Genomic DNA, 19,024 nt, shown 5'->3' with positions numbered 1-19,024 from the left:
CAAGCTTTTGCCAGCTATGGCATGAAAGCAGAGGTCAGGAACACTCAGGACATTTTCAGTAGCGGGCTTTGATATAACACAGATCTTTATTTGCAGGTATCTTCCACCATCTCTGGCTGATAAAGAAGTACGGAGGGAGATCCTGAGAATGGAAAAAAATTATGTGGGGACAGAACATACTAATACATTACAATGAAGCCTTTTACAAATGGATGTCAAACCGTTTTTGTTGGTCTGAGAAAAATACTCAGGACAGGAAACCTCATTAGAAATTAAAAACTTTGAGACAAAATGTGTGCAAGCTCAAGACACAGACAAACAGTTACAAAATGGCTTTATTATCCCACAGAACATAGCACCATCAGCAACAAATATGCTGCTTGTCTGTATTTATATTCCAAATGGTGCTGTTTCCTGTAAATCACTGGTTCTATATTTGCCTGGGTTTTCTTCTTTTTTTTTCTAAAATAAATCATATCCATTAACACATAATGGCATGGAACATGTTCCCATTCATAGGCAAAATTGTTCCTTTCAAATGCATCTCGATACCCCCCTCCCTGGACATTTTGACCTATGCTGCAGTGACAATCCCACAGCATCATTATAAACTCAGATGCAAAATAGCTGTTTCTCTCAACAAACGCTGCCTGTGCAGATGGAGCTAGCAAGTCCTTGGCTGAGGGAAGAAGAAGAATACCAGCGATCGCGGGTGCCATGAGAGCACGCAGTGTTAGCAGGGAGGGCGGAAGCTGTAAGGCAATAGTAGGACGATTGGCAGCTGGATCTGAGGGCATCTCTGCCGACCGAATACGAGTCCCCATGACACAGCACAGGTGCCTCACAGGGTGTTCTGGTGAAGTACTGCCTCTTCAGAAGTCCTGGGAAGTTGGACTTCAATGGCACTAGGGTTTCACCCTGGGCATTTGAAAGGCATCAATTTTCCTGTTTTACCTATTTCTTCCAGAAAAATTAAATAAAGCAGTCACTCTCCCTCTTTATATATATAAGACACAGGGTAAAATAATAATTAACACTGAAGACAGTATTAGAAAAACGTTGGAAGTAGAAGTGGGAAAGGTTAATCAATTAATGTTTAATTAAGAAGAGCTCCTGCTCTAGACACAGATATACAGCTCAGCACATGTTAAAATACTCAGCAGTTCACCAACTCTTCTTTAGTCCAAAGTAACAACCCAGCCGGGACAGGTGACCCAAGGCTCCCCACACACGGGTGCTGAGGTTTGCCCATCCCTCCACCCAGGCAAGCAAGTCCTCTGCTGAACTCATCTCCTGCCTCACACTGACCCAGCTCCACTGGAGCAGGTGGCCCACCGAGAGCAGCAGACAGGCAGCTTTCTTCAAAATCATTGGTTGTTATCTCAGCTATTTCACTTTGAAACCAGATTTCAAGCAGGAAGCAGCCAGGGCAGACAGCAGTGGGGGACAGTTACTGCAATGACAAAACCCTACTGCAGCGGGTGGGATGGAGCCATCTGACCACCCATCTCTCACCAGCAGCATGAGCACGAGCTCCTGCAAGGCCAATAACAGGGAAAAAGGCATACAAGCTCTTGTAAAAAAAAAAAAAATTATATTCACTTCTTCTGAATTTCACAGCCCTCTCTCTTTGCTTTTTGCTTTCCCTCTATTTCAGGTTCAAGGGGGTTTCGCCTTCACCCACAGCTCGAAATGAGAAAACCCTTGTTGCCAGCAAATAGCTCAAAGACTTCTCCATCTGGGCACCAGACAGGGCAGGGGGATTACAGTAACCAGCACGGACAGATTTGCATATTCAAAGATTGTAATTGAGGAATAAGCAGTAATGCCATTATGCAAATCCCTGGGCCCTGAGTGGCCGAAGCCAGCGCTCAGCAGACGGCACCTTTACCGAAATAAACCCGTGCTGACGTTGAGGCAGCACAGGGGCAAGCACAACCAGGGAGCAGGGAACTGCTAAACGGGAGGAAAAGGCACCATAACTCATCAGTAACTAACCGTGCTCAGCACTGAGCTCCGGCGGCTGGGACATCTCCTTCCCGCCTCAAAATTGGATATATTCGAGCTCACAGTGCTCCTCTGGGTCCACAGTGAGTTAGATGGCAAAATTATTGCCTGCAACTGAAGACAGGCCATAGAAGTATATCAACAAAACAACATCCTTCTGTGTGCTACCAGTGAGCTAAACAGACATTATCATGGTTCCTTTATTCTTTTCTTAACCCTTTTCAACCTCCCCAGCAATAGAACTGAATTTGAGGAGGCATGTTTCGTCTGGCAGATAATTCTTCATCAACTCCATTTGTGAACGCATGCTTCAAGGTCAACAAAGGTTACAGAGAAATGAGGAGTTCAACCAGTGCATCTAAAAGCAATCGGTAATTACAGCAACATTTTTGGCTTAAAATACCTGAATTACAGCCCTGCTTTCAGAGGGATTCTGTTCAGGTCTGTCATATGTTGTTTTGCACGATATATGGCTGATTCTGCACCAGCAACTCAGTTCACCTTGATTCATGAATAACTATCCCTCACTTCCTACTGTAAATACAATTCTAAACATCTGGGAGGGAATTTATAGTGAAGCAGGGTTGTACATTATCACCGTGATTAGCCGCATTTGTTACCCAGCATATGTCTGGGTAGTAAAAATCCCCCATGAGTACAGTATCCTGGAGTTTCCCAATTCCTTGATAACTGGTCCAAGAATTTCTCATTCCTGCTGTGCTCTCATCCTGGTGGCCCAGAGCAGATGCTCGCTGTCTGCCCATCTCCTGCAGCACTGATCCCGCTCTCCTCACGCTGCGATCTCAGCAGAGCATCGCGCTCCCTCTGCTTTTCTCTCTCCTCTTATCCTCCCTAAAAAGCTTTCCCAGTGACATTCATCATTCTCGCAACACCAAAACACTGCGACAAGCTGAGCCAAATACCTCCCAGGTGTTGTATTGCTGATTACCACCGCAGTTACAAATTTGATGACTGATCTGTCTGTAACTATTCATGATACTGGTAATGCTGTTATAAGCATCAAGATGATGCTCGTAAGACTTCTCAGCCCGTGTCTGGCCCCTCTTTTTCGGGGCACATCACAACCACACGGCGAGGAAAAAGCTTTCTTCCAAGAAGGAGCCTGAAGAGACAAGTGGTGAATAACTGGCACAAAGCTAAAGCCCACAGAGATCAAGCGCCTGGTCCCAAAACACAGAAGACACACGGTATGGCCTTGAGAGCTTTCACATGAGATTATCTTTCCCCTGCACAGGTTTCTCCATCCTAGGGATTTTCTGCTTTTGTCAGCTCACGTCTTCCAGCAGAGAGGAAAAAAAAAATAGCTGCCCCTCCAAAAGGCTCTTGCTCCTAGATACTAAGGTAGTGCAGATGCTTCAATATGTAAATGTGTATTTTTTATCTGCCATCAGATCTTTGCAGGCTGCCACTGCTGACCTCTTTGCCCAGTGACAACTTGAGGCGAGCTTGAGCATCCACTGTGGTTGGAGACTACTTTGTGGGACCAGAGGGTTCACGCATAGCATAACTTGGACTTAACCACCAGACATTCACCTGTCCTGGAGCTCCAGTACATCCCAGTTGCTCAATACTTCATACTTTCTGAGTCCCAAATGACCAGGCTTTTAGTTCTAACCACAATGATCTTGCACATACCATATCCTAAACACTGGGCTATCGTACAAACCATGAGCACCCAGTTTTCTTCTGGATGAAGCCTCGAGGAAGAAAACAAGCACTGTCAAACACCATCTGAATTCCTGCCTCAGCACCCTGAAAATGTTCCTCCAACCAGCATACAAGCAAGCCCTCATCATCGGTTATTTGCTGTAAGTTATTATGTCTGTCTTCAACCTGGACTACCAGGTTAGCAACTCTTCTTCAATTAGTAAAAAGGCTACAAACACAAAAAAAAAAAAAAGGTGTAGAAAAATACATACCCACACGTTGTACGTGTACCCTTTTTCAACGGTTACCTGGCAAACCCTTTAAGGCAGGGCTGTTTGAAGGAATTAAGTGCCGTCAGGTGAGCAAAGCATGAGCGTTGCTTTATTGAACAGCCATTAGCCATCCTAGAAACTGCACCGTAACATTAATTTTGCAGCTACAAGACGTTGGCCTTGAACAGAATTAATGCATGTGCACACATTTGCTACACAGTCATAAATTTTAGTAATGCAATTTTACAAGCCTCTTAAAAGGTAACCACTGAAAAAAAAAAATTAGTAACAGGAAAAGCAGGGTAAAGTTCAACAGCAATATTTCATTATTAAGACAAGGAAAGAAGATAAATGACTTGGGCTTTTTGGTTCTCCCCTCTCCCTCCACCATTACATGGGGAAAATCACGCAGCACAACACAGATTTGTTTATTGCAGTAAGTGCATCAGCCCCGCAGGATGGCAGATCAGGAGGATTTTTCAATACAAGCAGAGATTTGTCTGCCACTAAAGCAGAGTTTACAGCAAAGGGACCAGACTCCCCATCATTTCCAGGGCCAGGCAGAATAATTAGCATTTCTCTAGTCCCTCTCCCAGCTGAGGCTGTTCTACCATGTGTAATTCCCCCTTTTCCCCCCTTCCAAGGGGGACACCCGCCGTTGCGGACGTGGGCTGGAGTCCCACCACGTGCTGGGGACAACATGCAGACAGCACACCACGTACAGGCTCAAAATAAGCATGGAAAACAGAGCAATTTTGTTGTGAATAGCAGGATTTCACATTTCTCTTAAAGCACCAGCAAGCAGAACTGCATTTTCTTACCTGAGGAGTTCACTGATTTATTTTCATCTTTAATAAATGAAATCAGTTTTCAACCCTCTGGCTGCAAAGACTGGCCTGGAAATGCAACTTCCACAAAGCCCAACATGAAAGCAAATAGAAGTCACCTTCGTAACCCTGCCATTTCCAGGGTGGTCTCATTACTTTATGGGGATTCGTGCCGTCAACCCCACCAGTGGGACAAGCAAATCTCAGACGTCATGGGATTTTTTAGCTGAGGCCAAAGCATCAATGTCTGGCAGAAAATTCTCTCTGTCTGTTTAGTGAGGAAATCTGGTGAACTTGAGAAAAGGTAAGATCTGAGCCTGCAGTGTATGTCCAGAGACCTGCTCGGTGCCTCAGAGGAATATCCCAAAATCCACAGATCCAAGGTGCAGAACGATGGGAAGAAGCAGGACTGGGGATGGGTAATTGGGAGGATGCCAATACTTATCTCTTCAATTCTAAAAGCCTCTAGCCTCAGCAGCAACCGTGTCTCCAGACACCCATCGTTTCCTCAACCCTATACTGTATTAAGTCTTGTGGACAACATCCTTGGTCCAGCAAAGAACTTTGCATATCTCTTCATCACATCCACTGCTGGTCCACCAGGACTAGCGATGCCCAGTGGTACCATGCACAGGACAAGGACAGTTGCTTTCTTGTGCTGGATTCATCCAGGACCATTAGCTAGTCCTCCTTGAAAATCTCAGTCCATTACTCTTGGGAAGGGTTAGATGTACCATCGCTTTTGGAAGAGCTCCGTGGCTTTCCTACACATAGTTGCTATATTGCAGAGAATAAATAAAACCAAACAGAACTTACTTACGGAAGAAGTTTGGCTGCTGATGGCCCACTTCTTCCTTTTTTCAAAATCTTTCTCTGATTTCTAAGTGAAATGTGAAGTCTGATGCAACAGCCTGCAAGATATCAAGTGGTCCATGGTCTCAGAAATCATCCGAAGCAACAAAGTTTGCTGCGGAACTACTAGCAGAGCAGAACTTCACAAGATATAGTCCTCTTTCCTAAAAAGATAACACAGAAAAAATAAGGTGAAAGAAAGTATCTCATCTTCACAATTACTCCCATAGGTGCTTGCCTGTTTTCCAAAGTGCACACCAACACAACTGACCTTTCCTTTCAAAAGGACCATGCTGCTGGGGGCAGGCTATGAGCTACCTTTTCATCCTCCATGTGCAGATTCAATGGGATGGAGCTTCAGGAGCACCTCACAGGGCAGAATATGGCCCCAAAATCCAGTATTTCGCTTGTGACTCCTTTGTGCATCAGGCAGAGCCATTTGTCAAAGCCATATCTGAAATAAAGAAGATATTCAACCAGTACAATTGATTGCTGTGAGTGAGACATTCAAAGAAGCACCAAGAATGTGGGCCTGCATCTTCATCACCAATACAGCACTGCATGTAGGAACTTTCTTCTACCTTGAGAGTCAGTGACTATCCAGCAGCTGCCCCATCTTCTTCCAGCACAGCGATGACCCAGACGAGGTCTGTATATCCTACATATCCAGCTTCTTGGCTGAGGAATGCTGTGCCAGGGCACTTAGGATTTTTTGGCACAAGTCTGGTCACACTTAGCATTTTTATGAAAGCTCCTGTTCCTAGATTCACACTGTAAGATAAAAATCCAGCAGGCACTTTTGCTTGTAAAGCTTCTGGACTCGATAAGTATAAGAGAAAAATCTCAAACTAATTCAAATCCATGCTACCATCTCCAAAAAATGAAATCAACGCTAAGTTGTGAATCACAGTCCCTCCCAAGGGGACCTGTGATGGTTTGCAGCCTGACCCATGGTACTTGAGCACCCAAGGGTCGAGCTGGTGGCCTGGCTCCACAGGGAGCACTCAGCAGTCCCCATCCCAACCAGGACCAGCTAAAGCAATGCATTAAAGGTGCTTATGCAGTAGAGATGGGGAAATCAAGATCTTACTTTACTACATTTTCATGTCATTGTTCATTATTTACCTATTTCCTCTTTTCTGCAGCTGCCCTTTGCAGCCCCTGATGCAGGATTACTTTCAGTAGCAGGCTCAGCTCTGTCTTTGTTTCAACACCTGGAATTCTAAGACAACCTGGTTTTGCAATTAACAAGTCAAAAGCAGCAAATTAAATTCATATAGAGACCCTAAGCAAACAGATTGCCTGTTGATAGGTGACCATAAGTAGTTATCTACAGCACTGACTTAAAAGGGACAGTGGTTGCATGAACATGTAAGTGAAATACACACCAAAATATTAGTCATGACCTTGTTAAAACAGTTGATATGGCAAAACTCAGTCATGAACCTATAAAGTTAAATACTATGATTAGTGTCAAGAGCTAATCTCTCAGAAGCCCAGACAATGTGATGCAAAGCAGCTTTAAAAAAAAAACCTAAAACCCAACAAACTCATTTTTCATTATCTTCTGCCATCTTATTATTTCACAAGTGAGAAATCCATTAGCAATTCTGCCAAGAACTAGATAGGCTGCTTAGTTATCTAACACTGAGAACTCGCATCCCATGGCTATCTTGATGTCCCTGGGAAAAAAAAAAAAAAAAAGAGGAAAAACAATGGAGTAATAAATTATTTTAACTGTTTCATTAAAACTTAGGACACTGTAATTTTAAAGTTTATTTGGCATTATATTTAAATGAACCAAAAGGCAACATTGTACAGTAACTTTATAAAATAAAATTATTACATAGTACATTAACCAAAGCCCCATTAAAAAAAAAAAAATATTCCTAAAAAGTCATCTGGGGACAGATCCTGCTCTTGCTCTTCTGCACACGATTTATTGAGCTGATTTCAAGCAGCACTCTTGTTTTAGGAAAAGCAAATGGGATTTGTCCGCAGAATGGAGTATCTTTTTTATAATTCTTGCAGTTTCATTTTCTCATGTGTAATATATCAAGTTTATAAGGCATAAATACAAAAAACAGTTCAATATGCTCATCATTATTTTAATTATGTTATACAATCTAGGACACTTTTTTCAATCACACCAAGGATTACAATGTACCTATAGCTTTAATTTGTTTAATTTTTTTTATACAAAAGTCTATCATATAGTATACAATATATACTAGCCGATAACTGGTTCACAAGGTTGATCACAATATTCTTGCAGGTTAACATTGTCAGGATTTCACCCGGCTTGCACACACCAGGCAGATACGCAAGGCCCCTCCTTCCCAGGCCGCCCTCCTCCAGCAGCAGCATCCCACCACTCCATCTCCTTACCCACTGTAAGCGAATTGCTCTGCACCAGGTGTAAAACCCACCAGGAATGGGTAGGGATGCACATCCCAGCGGTGCCAGGGAGCAAGGGAGATGGCAAGGCTGCGGCTCCCAGGGGTATTTGCAGAGCGGGGAGGCAGGGAGCCAGGCTCTGCTTTCCCCGCTCCCCTCAGGCTCCTGGCACTGTGGAGATGCTCCCAGAGGTTGCAGGAGCTGAATGAAGCCCCAAATGGGAGAGGGATCTGCGAGGACCATGATCTCCACCTGCCCTGATGGAGACGGATGCCACTGGTTGCTTGTGCAAAGCAAGGGTGGGCGAAAGCACCTCGATAAATTAGGAGCAGCACAGATGCTTGGGATGCTGAGTGCTTGGGTTGGGCCAGCGCTATGTCACCCACAGCTCCATGTCACCCACAGCTCCATGACCTTCCAAACCCTTCCCAGGATTTTGGGCATCTCTAAAGCAAAGCCTCATCTGGTGCCAGCTGAATGAGTCTTGCACAGACAAAAGAAAAAAAAAAATCCCTGCACAGACAAAACAGGGGTCCTTAAGTCTCCTGTAATACATCAGTGCAAGCACAGCTCCAGCCACCCCTGTGATCAATAACACCTCCTGCACCCTCCTTGCATCTCCACTTAGATATTCAGATATTTTCTAAAATCAGATTCCTGAGATGCAACGGAGGAAGCGCTGCTGGATTCGGGCTGGGGTGCAGCAGGGCCAGACTGCTTGTGCTAGCAGAGGGGATGTTGGCGAAGGCAAGGGGTCTGCCCAGTGTCCTGCCCCTCTGAGGGACTTGTCACCGATGGCGCGGACAGATGGGGGACTGTGCCACCACACTTGCCAACAGAGCCTGGTGTTTGCCATCACCTGGCTGAAAAGCGGTGTTAAAGGGCTTTCTGACATTACCTGGAACCAGGAATAGATTTTTTTTATATATTTTTTTTTACATATACAATCCACCTAAATTGTGCATAAAGCAAACTGCAGAGCAGTGCCCTCCGAAGCATATTCACACGTCTAATATTAGACATCTTGCTGGCGGCTCCAAGTCGTCCCCAGAGGTTTCTCTACCTGTCTATATTTACTATGTATGGATCCTGAGCTCCTAAACTCAGGTGCTCTGAATCACACCATAACCAAAGGCAGCCTAAAATAGACAGTGTGAATTGCTCCCTCCCTGCTGTGACTCTATCCTGCAGCATCTGGGAGGAAAGAGAAACAATCTCGGTATTAGGAATGGGCCAAAGCTACAGAATTTGGGTCAGGATTCAGGCCAGGCAGGCACAGATTTCGGTCTAGGGGCTTATCCTTGTTCTGTATCCGCTGATGGGACACCCAGCCCTGTGCTTACACTTGTTTTCCTAATCGATCAACTGTCCCAGGGATCACCTGTCCCTAAATAAAACACAGCACACGAGCAGTGCATAAACAGCTCTCCAGCTGCAGGGAAGAACTGACACACATCTAAAGTCACAACAAAGACTTTGCCTCCCACACACCTCTCCTCACTACTTTTTTTAAACCAGAAACAAACAGCCGTGTGGCACATCCCGGAGCCAGAGGAGCAAGCATCCGATGCTCTTCTAGCTGCTGCGTCATCGTGTAGGGAGGCTGCTTCTGAAGAAACCAAACTACCCTACAGAAAGAGCATTCACTAACAGAATCTCTTTTCCCTTAGAACACCAGCAAGATCACATTATTTCCAGAATTTTTTTTTTTTTAACTTTTTTTTTCCTCTATACTTGACAGAAGAGTAATACTGTCTGGGTATTTGCTTTCACTAACCATGGCAGGTAATTTCTCTCATAGCTTAAGGATTCCTTTGAACCTGCTACTTGCATTTGGGATAAAGCCTCGAATGGACATTCCGCATGGGATACAGACTGCTTGCTGTCCGGTAGAGTCAACCGTCATTCTTAAGCACATTAGCAAGAGGGAAGCAAAAGATCTCCCCGTGCCGAATGCATCACATTAACAGCAAATTTCCATTAGTGCTGAAAAACTGTGCCCTTAATATAAGTGCTCAGTAACCACCAGCCCTGCTGTTTGAGGAGCACTCTGAACTGTATAGAAGGCTTGTGGGAAAAGAACCTCCATTAGTACCCATTATGCTGTGATTTATGGTATGGGCTTAAAATAGCAAAATTAAACAGTTCTATTTAATCTACAGTCTAAAAAAAGGCACAAAGACTTTGTGAAAAAAAAAATTATAACTGTTCAGATTACATTTCCAAGAACTTCAACAGAGCGTTGCTTTGATTTGCCAGCTTTGCTTGCTGGCAGGAGTGAAACTGAGACAATTTCACTGTCTGCGGAGGTAAAGAAAACCCTTCTGGAAAGGCAAGTTTGGCAGCTCTATGCAAATGTTATTCAACAGAAGCAACTAAAAACCTCTTGTGATTGCTTTAAAACATAATCTTTTTGGTCTGCAGCACATTGCACTTATCTAAGTACTCAGTGGGTCTTAGGGCAAGACCAAATACAAAGAGCCCTTTTTAATCTGAACACAGAAATGAACTCTGTTCATGGCTACACAGTCTGCTTTCAATAAAATGATCATGAAATACATAAATACTATAAAATAAATACAATACATTCAGAGTTTTCTACATTGTAGAGAGCTTTAAGACTTCCCTAGCTCCCTGATGTAATGCATATAGAACATTCCCTTCTATACAGTGCTACCTCCACGTACCCATACCTCCGTTACACACAACACAGCTCAGACAATCCTCCTCTTTTGCCTGGATTCTCATCAGTCTCTGATTCTGTAAAACATTATATTGTTTCTTTAGGAAAAAAAAAAAATATTGCACTTTTAAAAATGCATAAAAATTGAACCAAGTTCCCATTAACTCCGCCACACAGTCTGTTATTTAAAATAATACTTTTTAAAAAAAAAAAGTTTCTCTTGTTGTTTTGTGTTTTGCCTATGTTTTCAGCATTCTGCACCAGGATATCCTCAGAACATTCCTCCTTAGCAAATTCCTTCCAGTTTTGCCATCAGATGTTTGCAACGCAGCACGAGTTCTCCAAGAGACACACAGCGGGGAGTCACGGGTCGGTCCGCAGGTTCAGGATTTCATCGTACAAATGGGAACTACGATGACCAGAATGACCGTACAAGCTGCCGCTGCTATCAGGGCAGCTATCTTGCAAACCTTTGCTCTTCTGAACTCGGCTTCTTTGCGTTTTAATAAGGAATCATAGCCAGGAGTATAAATGTCTTCCATCCAGTACTCTAAGTTGTTTGGGTTTAAAGATTCTTGAGTCTAAAAATTAGAAGAAAATAGTTGTTAATTGTCTGTGATCTGTCATTAATAAAATAAATAAATACAGCAGATGTGCCTGAAGGCCTCCCAGCTGCATCTGGGACTGCTGTCAGGATAAAGTGGGTTATTGTAGCTTCTCACATCCCTTCAACTCCTGGTCCCAGTTCCATAAGGCTGAGGAACATGGCAACAAAATACTGCAAAAAATAAACTCCTGCAACAGTATAATTTTGCTGCAAAATCCCTCAAGTACCTATGATTTGCCGGAAACTTCGTCATCTTGGATGGCATTTAAATAAAATCTCTTTAATCTGCTAGACAGCAGAGATGTCAGCAACTACCAGTTCGTTACTGCTTTTTAAATTATTAAAGCCCAGCTGATGGGAAGGGTTCCTAACATACACTCCTCGTGCACTACACTTCATTAAGCTAACCCTAATTTCATCACCATAACTTACAGGGCGCGATTGCCCAGCCCCATCCAGCACCCAGTCCCTCTGGACAGGCCATTTGCAGGTCCCCTCCGGAACGGCAACGCCTGGGGACACCGGCCCTCGGTTCCAGTGTGGGGACACAACCACAGGCTGCAGGTGCTGGGCATCCCATGGATGCGGGCTGCAAGTGGGTTTCCATGAAATCACCCAGGACAAGGGGAACTGGACTCTGGACCATGTCCACAGCTGAGATCATTTAACCCCAATGACACAATCTGTGTTTCCACAGGAGGCAATACTCTGCTCATTGCCAATGTCTGACTCTCTCCAGGTTTGAGGTGATTTTAAGAGTATACTTAAGAAATTAAAGACTTTGCCCCCCTATTCCACACAGGTAACCACAAAAAAAAAAAAAAAAAAAAAGAAAAAGAAAAGAAAAGAAAAGAAAATGAAGGAAATCTGAATTGGTCAGAAAATTAAAGGTAACCTTTAATCAGTGTTTCCATTTGAATGTTTTCTTTTTTTTTTTAATCTCTAAGTTTTTATTCCTTAGAATTTGTGCTCTTCAAGCTTTGCATTTCCACCTTGCTTGTTTTTTTCCCTACATCCTTTCTGTTAGGGAAAATGGGGGGAAATGGGGGAAACTTGAACAGTAGGCATTATATTGCACTTGCCAGCAAAACTGAATAAAGCAGAAAAAAAAAAACATTTTGAAAAATCACAGCTATTCCTCGAAGCTGTCTCCCGTGTCTGGGGCTCCAAAAGGCCATTTTCTTGAAAAAAAATGAAAAAGATTCCACATAAAAATGTTCCAGTGAGAGTACCCTAACACACATCATTTCTGGGCTCGTAACGGACCGGATCCAAAGCTCGTTGGACTCCACACACAGAAACTCCAGCTGACTTGAGAGGGATTTGAGTAAGCCTTTAATTGGCTAATTCCAATTTTGTGGCCTTGAGCTACTGGCTGAAACCTTGCTTTGCCTGAAAGCAGTGTTTGCTTTATGTACAGAACTGCTACAAGAAGTGATTTTATAGCTACCTCAGAAATAAACAATTAAAACTGAGCAATGGTTTTATGACCATTTAATGGAGATCTCTATGATGGTGCCAGTGTGCTGAAACAGAGACCATCCACCGAGTCTGAAATTGTACCACTCAGGCTCTGAATGACCTATTCCAGCCTTCTGAAAAAAATCAGCAATCTCTAAAGGCACCAAAAAACAGCCTGACAATGTTTCATCCCAGTGGATCATCGCACACAGAGCAAAGCGATGAGATCCCACACAGACCCTACACCTGGGACAAACCTTGGCCTGACCAGTTCTGCAGTTTCTTTTTTTGAAGGAAAACCCAGCAGACTTTGTCAAGTGCCAAGAGAAATTTTAAATAAACAAGGTAAAAAAAACCCCAAAGATAGCTGTGCTATGCTTAAGAAAATTACAGTTTTGGACTTCTCTGCCTTGGTATTGACCTTTTAACTACTTCAGAAGGAAGATGCATTATTTAAAAGGCCCATTACTGTTAATCAGCTTCCTTTCCCATTTCATTGCTAGACATAGGAATGTTCATTAAAGTATAATGTATTTACTTTCAGTTCTAATAAACTTAATCACTGGGAAAAAAAAACCCCACTCATCAGTCTGTGTCTATTTTTTAAGTTTGTCAGTAAGCTCTATTAGGAAGTCTAGACATGGGCTTTGCGGAGTAGATGCAATTCTGACAGTCCTTTTGGAGGGAGAGAATCAAACCAGTAAAGTTTTATCACCTTTACCCTAAAGATAAATTACGACAATAAGCCGATTTCTTGGGTTTGCTCACAGTCACGCAGAGCTGCTTACGGGGAAGGAAACGGCCCTACAAGGAGCAGATGGAGAGTACCTTTCCCAGGGGAGCTTCATTCCCAAATATCACCTCCCCTGTTGCCTCCGCGCAGCAGGTAAGGGATGCTTTGCAACTGCCTGCTGCAGAGGAACTTCTTTCAGCCAATCCCTACTTTAGCATATAGCCTGCAATGCCAGGGTTAGGAATTTAGTAAGCCCTCTAAAGCTTTTAAGACCCAAAAAGCAGTAGACAGCTGAGGCAACGTGCAGCCTGGTCCCTGGTCCCTCTCCAAGTGCACTTGAGCCACAGCAAGGAGCAGCAGCTGGTCAGGATGGGGAAGTTTGCATGAGCAGCCCAGGAGGTGAATTTGTTGTGCACAAATTCCTGCACAAACACTCGTGGGCGTTGCACTACAGCACTGTGTGGGTGATGGTTTTAATTCCAAAGCAGCTAACGTGGGGTCCCGAGGCACAGCAGCTCTCCTTGGGCTAGCCAAGTCTGTCTCTCAGTGTCCTGATGGTCTCCCAGGGTGTAGTCTGACGGGTTTGGAGCTGGGTGAGGTACCTCAGCGGTGAGCCATCGAGAGCTGATGTGGAGCAGCAAGTCTCAGGCTCTCGCATGCCACTTTCCTTGCCACAAAGCTCTGGAGACAAGCAGACTCCCTGCTTGAGCACAGCTGCACTGCACGGACTGCTGATCCCAGGGCCGTGATAGTGCAGTGACGACAAGCCCCGAGCTGTAGGTCAGTGCACCCCAACTGCTGCCAAGCCTGGAGTGAGCCGGGGCTCAGACAGAACAACAAAAGAAGAAAAAGCAGCAATGCCACCTTCTGCACCACTCTGCCTTGCTGCAATTAGGGGTGGGTTCATCTCTGCACTCCTTTACCCCTAACGCTCTTCTTTAGAGCTACTAACACCATGATGGCTTAGCAGACAGCTCACCATTGCAGAATAAGCTGGGAGCACCAACCTGTCAACGATCACCACTCAACAGTCAAACATCCAAATTTTACTTTGTCCCTGGCCAGGATGGATAGGCACCAGCAAGGTTAGAGGCTCAACACTGCACAGCTCATTCCTGAGCTACTCAAATCCCTTCTTAAACACGTATTCCGGCAACATCCATTCGCAATCAAGGCATTCAGATCAAACAAATGGGACTCACTTGTAGGTCCAATGCTGCAATCTTGCCTTTATCCCCCGAATTCCTTGTGTATTCCTCTATGGTCCATGACGGCTGGGCGCGTTTCACTTCAGCCAGCTCTGTCAACCTCATGTCTGTGTAGAGTGGGTTGCTTTTCATGTGTGACTTGAGTGATGCAGGGTAGGGATGAGGACTAAAGACTTGTTCAATCAAGAAAGCATCTTTGGGTTGTTTAGAGAGTCTATGTGGCTGTGGGATTTCGTATTGCCTGTCTGCCTGCAACAGGGTTCAAAAGAATTTGAGAGAAGAAACAGGACTATGAGGGGGTTAAACACAAAGGACAGAGATACGCCTTTCAGACTCACTGTATGATATTGCTTAAGCCATGATAAGAAAAGTACCAGCTAGGACAAAGGTTTTGGATGACCTTAATCCATTTGCCCACCCTCTTCTCCCACCATAACATGAACACAAAGCCGATGCAGCAAAGGAAATTTAGCTTTTGTACTGTTTACAGTTATAAAACTATTCTGAAAATGGCCCTGACATTGAGAAAAGCCTAGCTGATCTGGAAAAGCTAGAAGCCCCATACGGGCTTCCAGATTTCTGTTTCCAGATCAAATCTTAACATGAAGAAATCTCACAGGAAGCCCCCTTGACACTGCATCACCCATGATACCAATCCAATGTCAGCCACGTCTACTGGAGAAGTGAGGAAGGGACTTTCAAAGTCAGCATTTCATCCTGGGCAGATCAATATACAGAAAAGCCAAGGTTTGGGATTACTAAGGGTAACCTTCTTCCCCTTCTGCAACCTGCTAACAATCCATGGTTTACGGTTTCTTGCTCATCCAACTGCACGTATTTCTGTCAGACCTCTTCCCCCCCTTTCTCAGCCCTTCTCTGCCCTCACTCTCCATCGTAAGGAGACACGGCACAGCCATCACGTGGTCCTGATTGACAAGGGAGCTGAAGGACCCCCAGCCCTCTCCATTGTCCATGAAACAACCATCCATACCATGTACAGTTTTCAACTGAGCAGCAACTACAGCCCAGCGCAAGGACAGCCACGACAGCTCTGCAATCTGTGATGACGGCAGTGGGCAGCTCTTAGGAGGGATGGGCAGAGTTTTTCTGATCACCAAAATGAGACCACAGCTTTGCTGCATTTCCTCAAGGGGAGGTTTAAGATTCATGTAAATGACCATGAAAGTCAGATATAGAGAATATAACTGCAATTTGCATCTCGTGGTACATGTACAAGGGTTCTTTTCTTGAGGGATTTGAATCCATGAATCTATTTTGTTGGCTTTTAATATGCACATACTTCTCTGACAAAAGCCATCACAAAGCAATTTCAAAATATCCCTTCTAAAACAACCACTAGAGAATTTCAATTTTCCTCATGCCCTTTTTACCAAGTTAATTACCCAGCCTCATTATATCGCCACTGATGATGAATACCACCATCATTTTCCAAAGATCTCACTCACATTACCCCCCCCCCCGCCCCTTTCCAAAAGAGCAAAGTGCTTCTAAGGAACAGCTCGACCATATTGCAGCTGCCAAGCAAGAAGATATAGGTACAAAATCACTCAATTATGATAACAATAAAGACAGGCATAATATGGCAGGGCAAAGTATTGTCATATCCTGAGGCTTGTGATGACTATGGAAGACATTCATAATTATTTTTAAGTGCTTATTATGTGAGTTAAAGTTGAAATTACCTCTTTAGATTTCCTGTGCCAGTCCTTATTTTCTCCTCCATCCCTCTCTTTCATCTGCTCTTCCGTAATGCCAACCTGGTTGGTGTAAGTAATAGCTCTCCAGTCTCGAGGAGAGTTTGAAATACTTGCTATTTTGGATTCAGTTGCACTGTTTTCCTCTGTTAATGATCTTGATGATCTCCTAGTAAATAAGCTTTTTTTTAAGGCTTTTACTCGAAGACTCTCGCTATTACTTCCACTGGCATCTGAACAGCACCATTCTGGATTATTCTCCAGTTTGCCTCCGTGAGGAGTATTGTGGCACTGAAATATCTGTGGGGAGTTACTCTCATCCGACGCGGCCTCGCTTGTCAAAGAATTGAGATCTATTTGTACGCTGACCTTCTCTGGCTGCTGAATTTTTTGGTCCAACTTGCTTAATTTTCCCAAGACTTGGGAGATTTCTTCTCGGACGCCTGAGAGAGATTCCAGTTTCTTCTCTATTTCACCAATCCTCAAAACTAATTTACAGACACTCGTTTTTAATTCATCATCTGTGTTACTGATATCTGCCCGGACCACTTTTTCCAATTTGTTACAGGCATTCCCATTGGAGATTTTAGTCAAATTGTGCTCAGGTGAGCTCTCACAGTCTGATTTATGCACCTGAGACAAGGAACCGGTGCTGTTGTAGCACGAAGATTGCATCACTCCTGTTGACCCGCTGATACTCATGTCATCCAAAAACCGGAAAATGTCACTGATGTCATCGCTCACGATTTCAGAGTCATCATCCGACTGCTTAAGAGAGTGCCGCTCTCCATACTTGGCTTGGCCTGCCGCACACAAGTCCTTGCATTTCTTGTGGTCCAGAACTTGCTGCTCCGTTTGTGTCCCAACACTCGTGGTCCTGTCAATGCTTAAGATCTGAACAGAAGTACAATTAATGCTTTTATCCTTAAACTTTTTGACTGGCTCATGTTTCTCCACATCTAGAATGGAAGGAATTTCCTTGGGTTTGTGCCCATTTGGCTTCACAGCGTAGTTTGCCTGCATAATTGGTTGCTGATCCTTCGCATTTAAGTAGGACTGATGTCTGTCTGCCGAAGGAAAGTTTGGAGATGGGTTGCTTGAACTCTGGTATCGTGGCTTCTCTTCAGATTGCTTCCTATTAAAAAATGATCGTTCAAAGTCAGGTACCTCCTCAGTATTTAAACTCCAGCTTTTAGCTGGCCAGGCAGTTTGCTTGGTTGGCTTTCCAACCCACTTTTTGGTGTCCTGGGGCCCAAGAATAGTAGTTGGGCCAAAATATGTTGAAGCCTGAAGATCATCTAAACTTTCATGCTTCACTCGTCTTTTGTCTGGTATAGGAGAATAAACTGGATTCAAGTACTGACTGCTGTATGGCATTTCAAAGCTGTGGTTGAAGAAAGCCTGCTTAGAGCTTTCTTTCCTGTTCTGAGGCTCTCTGCGTCCATCTTCTGGCTTTTTGTTGGATGGTATTAAGTTGGGAGATATTGTAATAAGATTATGAAAATCTTCTTTGAATATATTTCTTTTCTGGACACATGACTGCATCACAAACGGCTCGTCGTTTGAAATGAAAGTTTCTTTTATGCCTGCACTTATAGGCAAGGAGTCCTGGTCTGAAATAGATTCATTTTCAATGTTCATGGGGAAGTACGTACTCTGCATCTCGCACGGCGGAGACGTGGCAATGGAGTAGGACGCCAGTGCCTGCAGCCGGTCCAAAGAGGCAGCCCGGCCCTTCATCTCCTTATTAACGCCGAGCAAAAAGTTGGGTTCTGATGAGGGGACAAATTGTTGACAGTCTTTGCAGTCCATCTTTCTGCATTTTGAAGACCTTCTGACTGGAAAGCCCCGGTTAAACTCCTGGTCGTTCAGCTCACAGTTGGGCACGCAGTCTGCCATATTGCAGATTTCTGTGTCAGATCTACAGGACTCGAAGGACTCTTTCTTCTTCACTTTCTGCCTTGCAACTGGAAGTTTCTCCTTCGCCACTCCCCCGTTCATCTGTATGAGGTTGAATATTGTTACTATATCTGCTGCAACCATGATTTTCTTTGATTGCTGATTGTTTACAGTGCATCTCATTTTGTCTTTGAACAAAGTCGCTGGGAAATTAGGATCCAGGCAAGCAGTGTAAAACAGCACGCTTCTGAGCTTGGCCAACTGGGATAAATCAAACCTTGCGCACAGGGACTTGCAGAGGTCCTGGTAAGAAACAGTATTCTGCTTCGTGTCCAGCTCCTCCAAGATCTTCACCAGGAAGAGCGATGACTCCTGGTTGGACTCCATGGCTTAAGCGTATTTTGTGGTTTAGTCTGGAAATTGCTCTCCACTTCTACAGCAACACACAACAGCAAACAAAAAAAAGATTGTCAGTCACCCACAGACAATACTCAGCACCTTGTAATTCAGCCACAGATGGGACCTGACTCTCTAGCCATGCAGTCGAGGGCTCGCTTGTCTAACCCATCCTCATATTTCCAAACTCCAGGCTGTAATCCCAGCACCAATGAAATCAACACTTAAGTGAAAGCAGGATTTCATCCAAGGAGGCTCATTTATGTCAGAGTCTACTAAGGCGAGCAAGCAAATAAACA

At 44.1% G+C, this 19,024-nt stretch overlaps 1 protein-coding gene across 1 annotated transcript; it reads right to left on the bottom strand.

The window, feature by feature from the left end:
• Nucleotides 1–7,387: 7,387 nt before the first annotated feature.
• MINAR1 (membrane integral NOTCH2 associated receptor 1) lies at nt 7,388–18,745 on the bottom strand. Its single transcript, XM_010123901.2, has 3 exons — nt 16,419–18,745; nt 14,710–14,964; nt 7,388–11,287 (listed from the first exon to the last, which is right to left on the bottom strand). The coding sequence occupies exons 1-3, from the start codon at nt 18,714–18,716 to the stop codon at nt 11,090–11,092; spliced, it is 2,751 nt and encodes a 916-aa protein (XP_010122203.1). The 5' UTR covers nt 18,717–18,745; the 3' UTR covers nt 7,388–11,089.
• Nucleotides 18,746–19,024: the final 279 nt, after the last annotated feature.

This window comes from Chlamydotis macqueenii, chromosome 12 (genome assembly GCF_036417535.1).
Source record: "Chlamydotis macqueenii isolate bChlMac1 chromosome 12, bChlMac1.mat, whole genome shotgun sequence".
Taxonomy (NCBI): domain Eukaryota; kingdom Metazoa; phylum Chordata; class Aves; order Otidiformes; family Otididae; genus Chlamydotis; species Chlamydotis macqueenii.
This window is presented reverse-complemented; position numbering and strand designations above follow the sequence as displayed.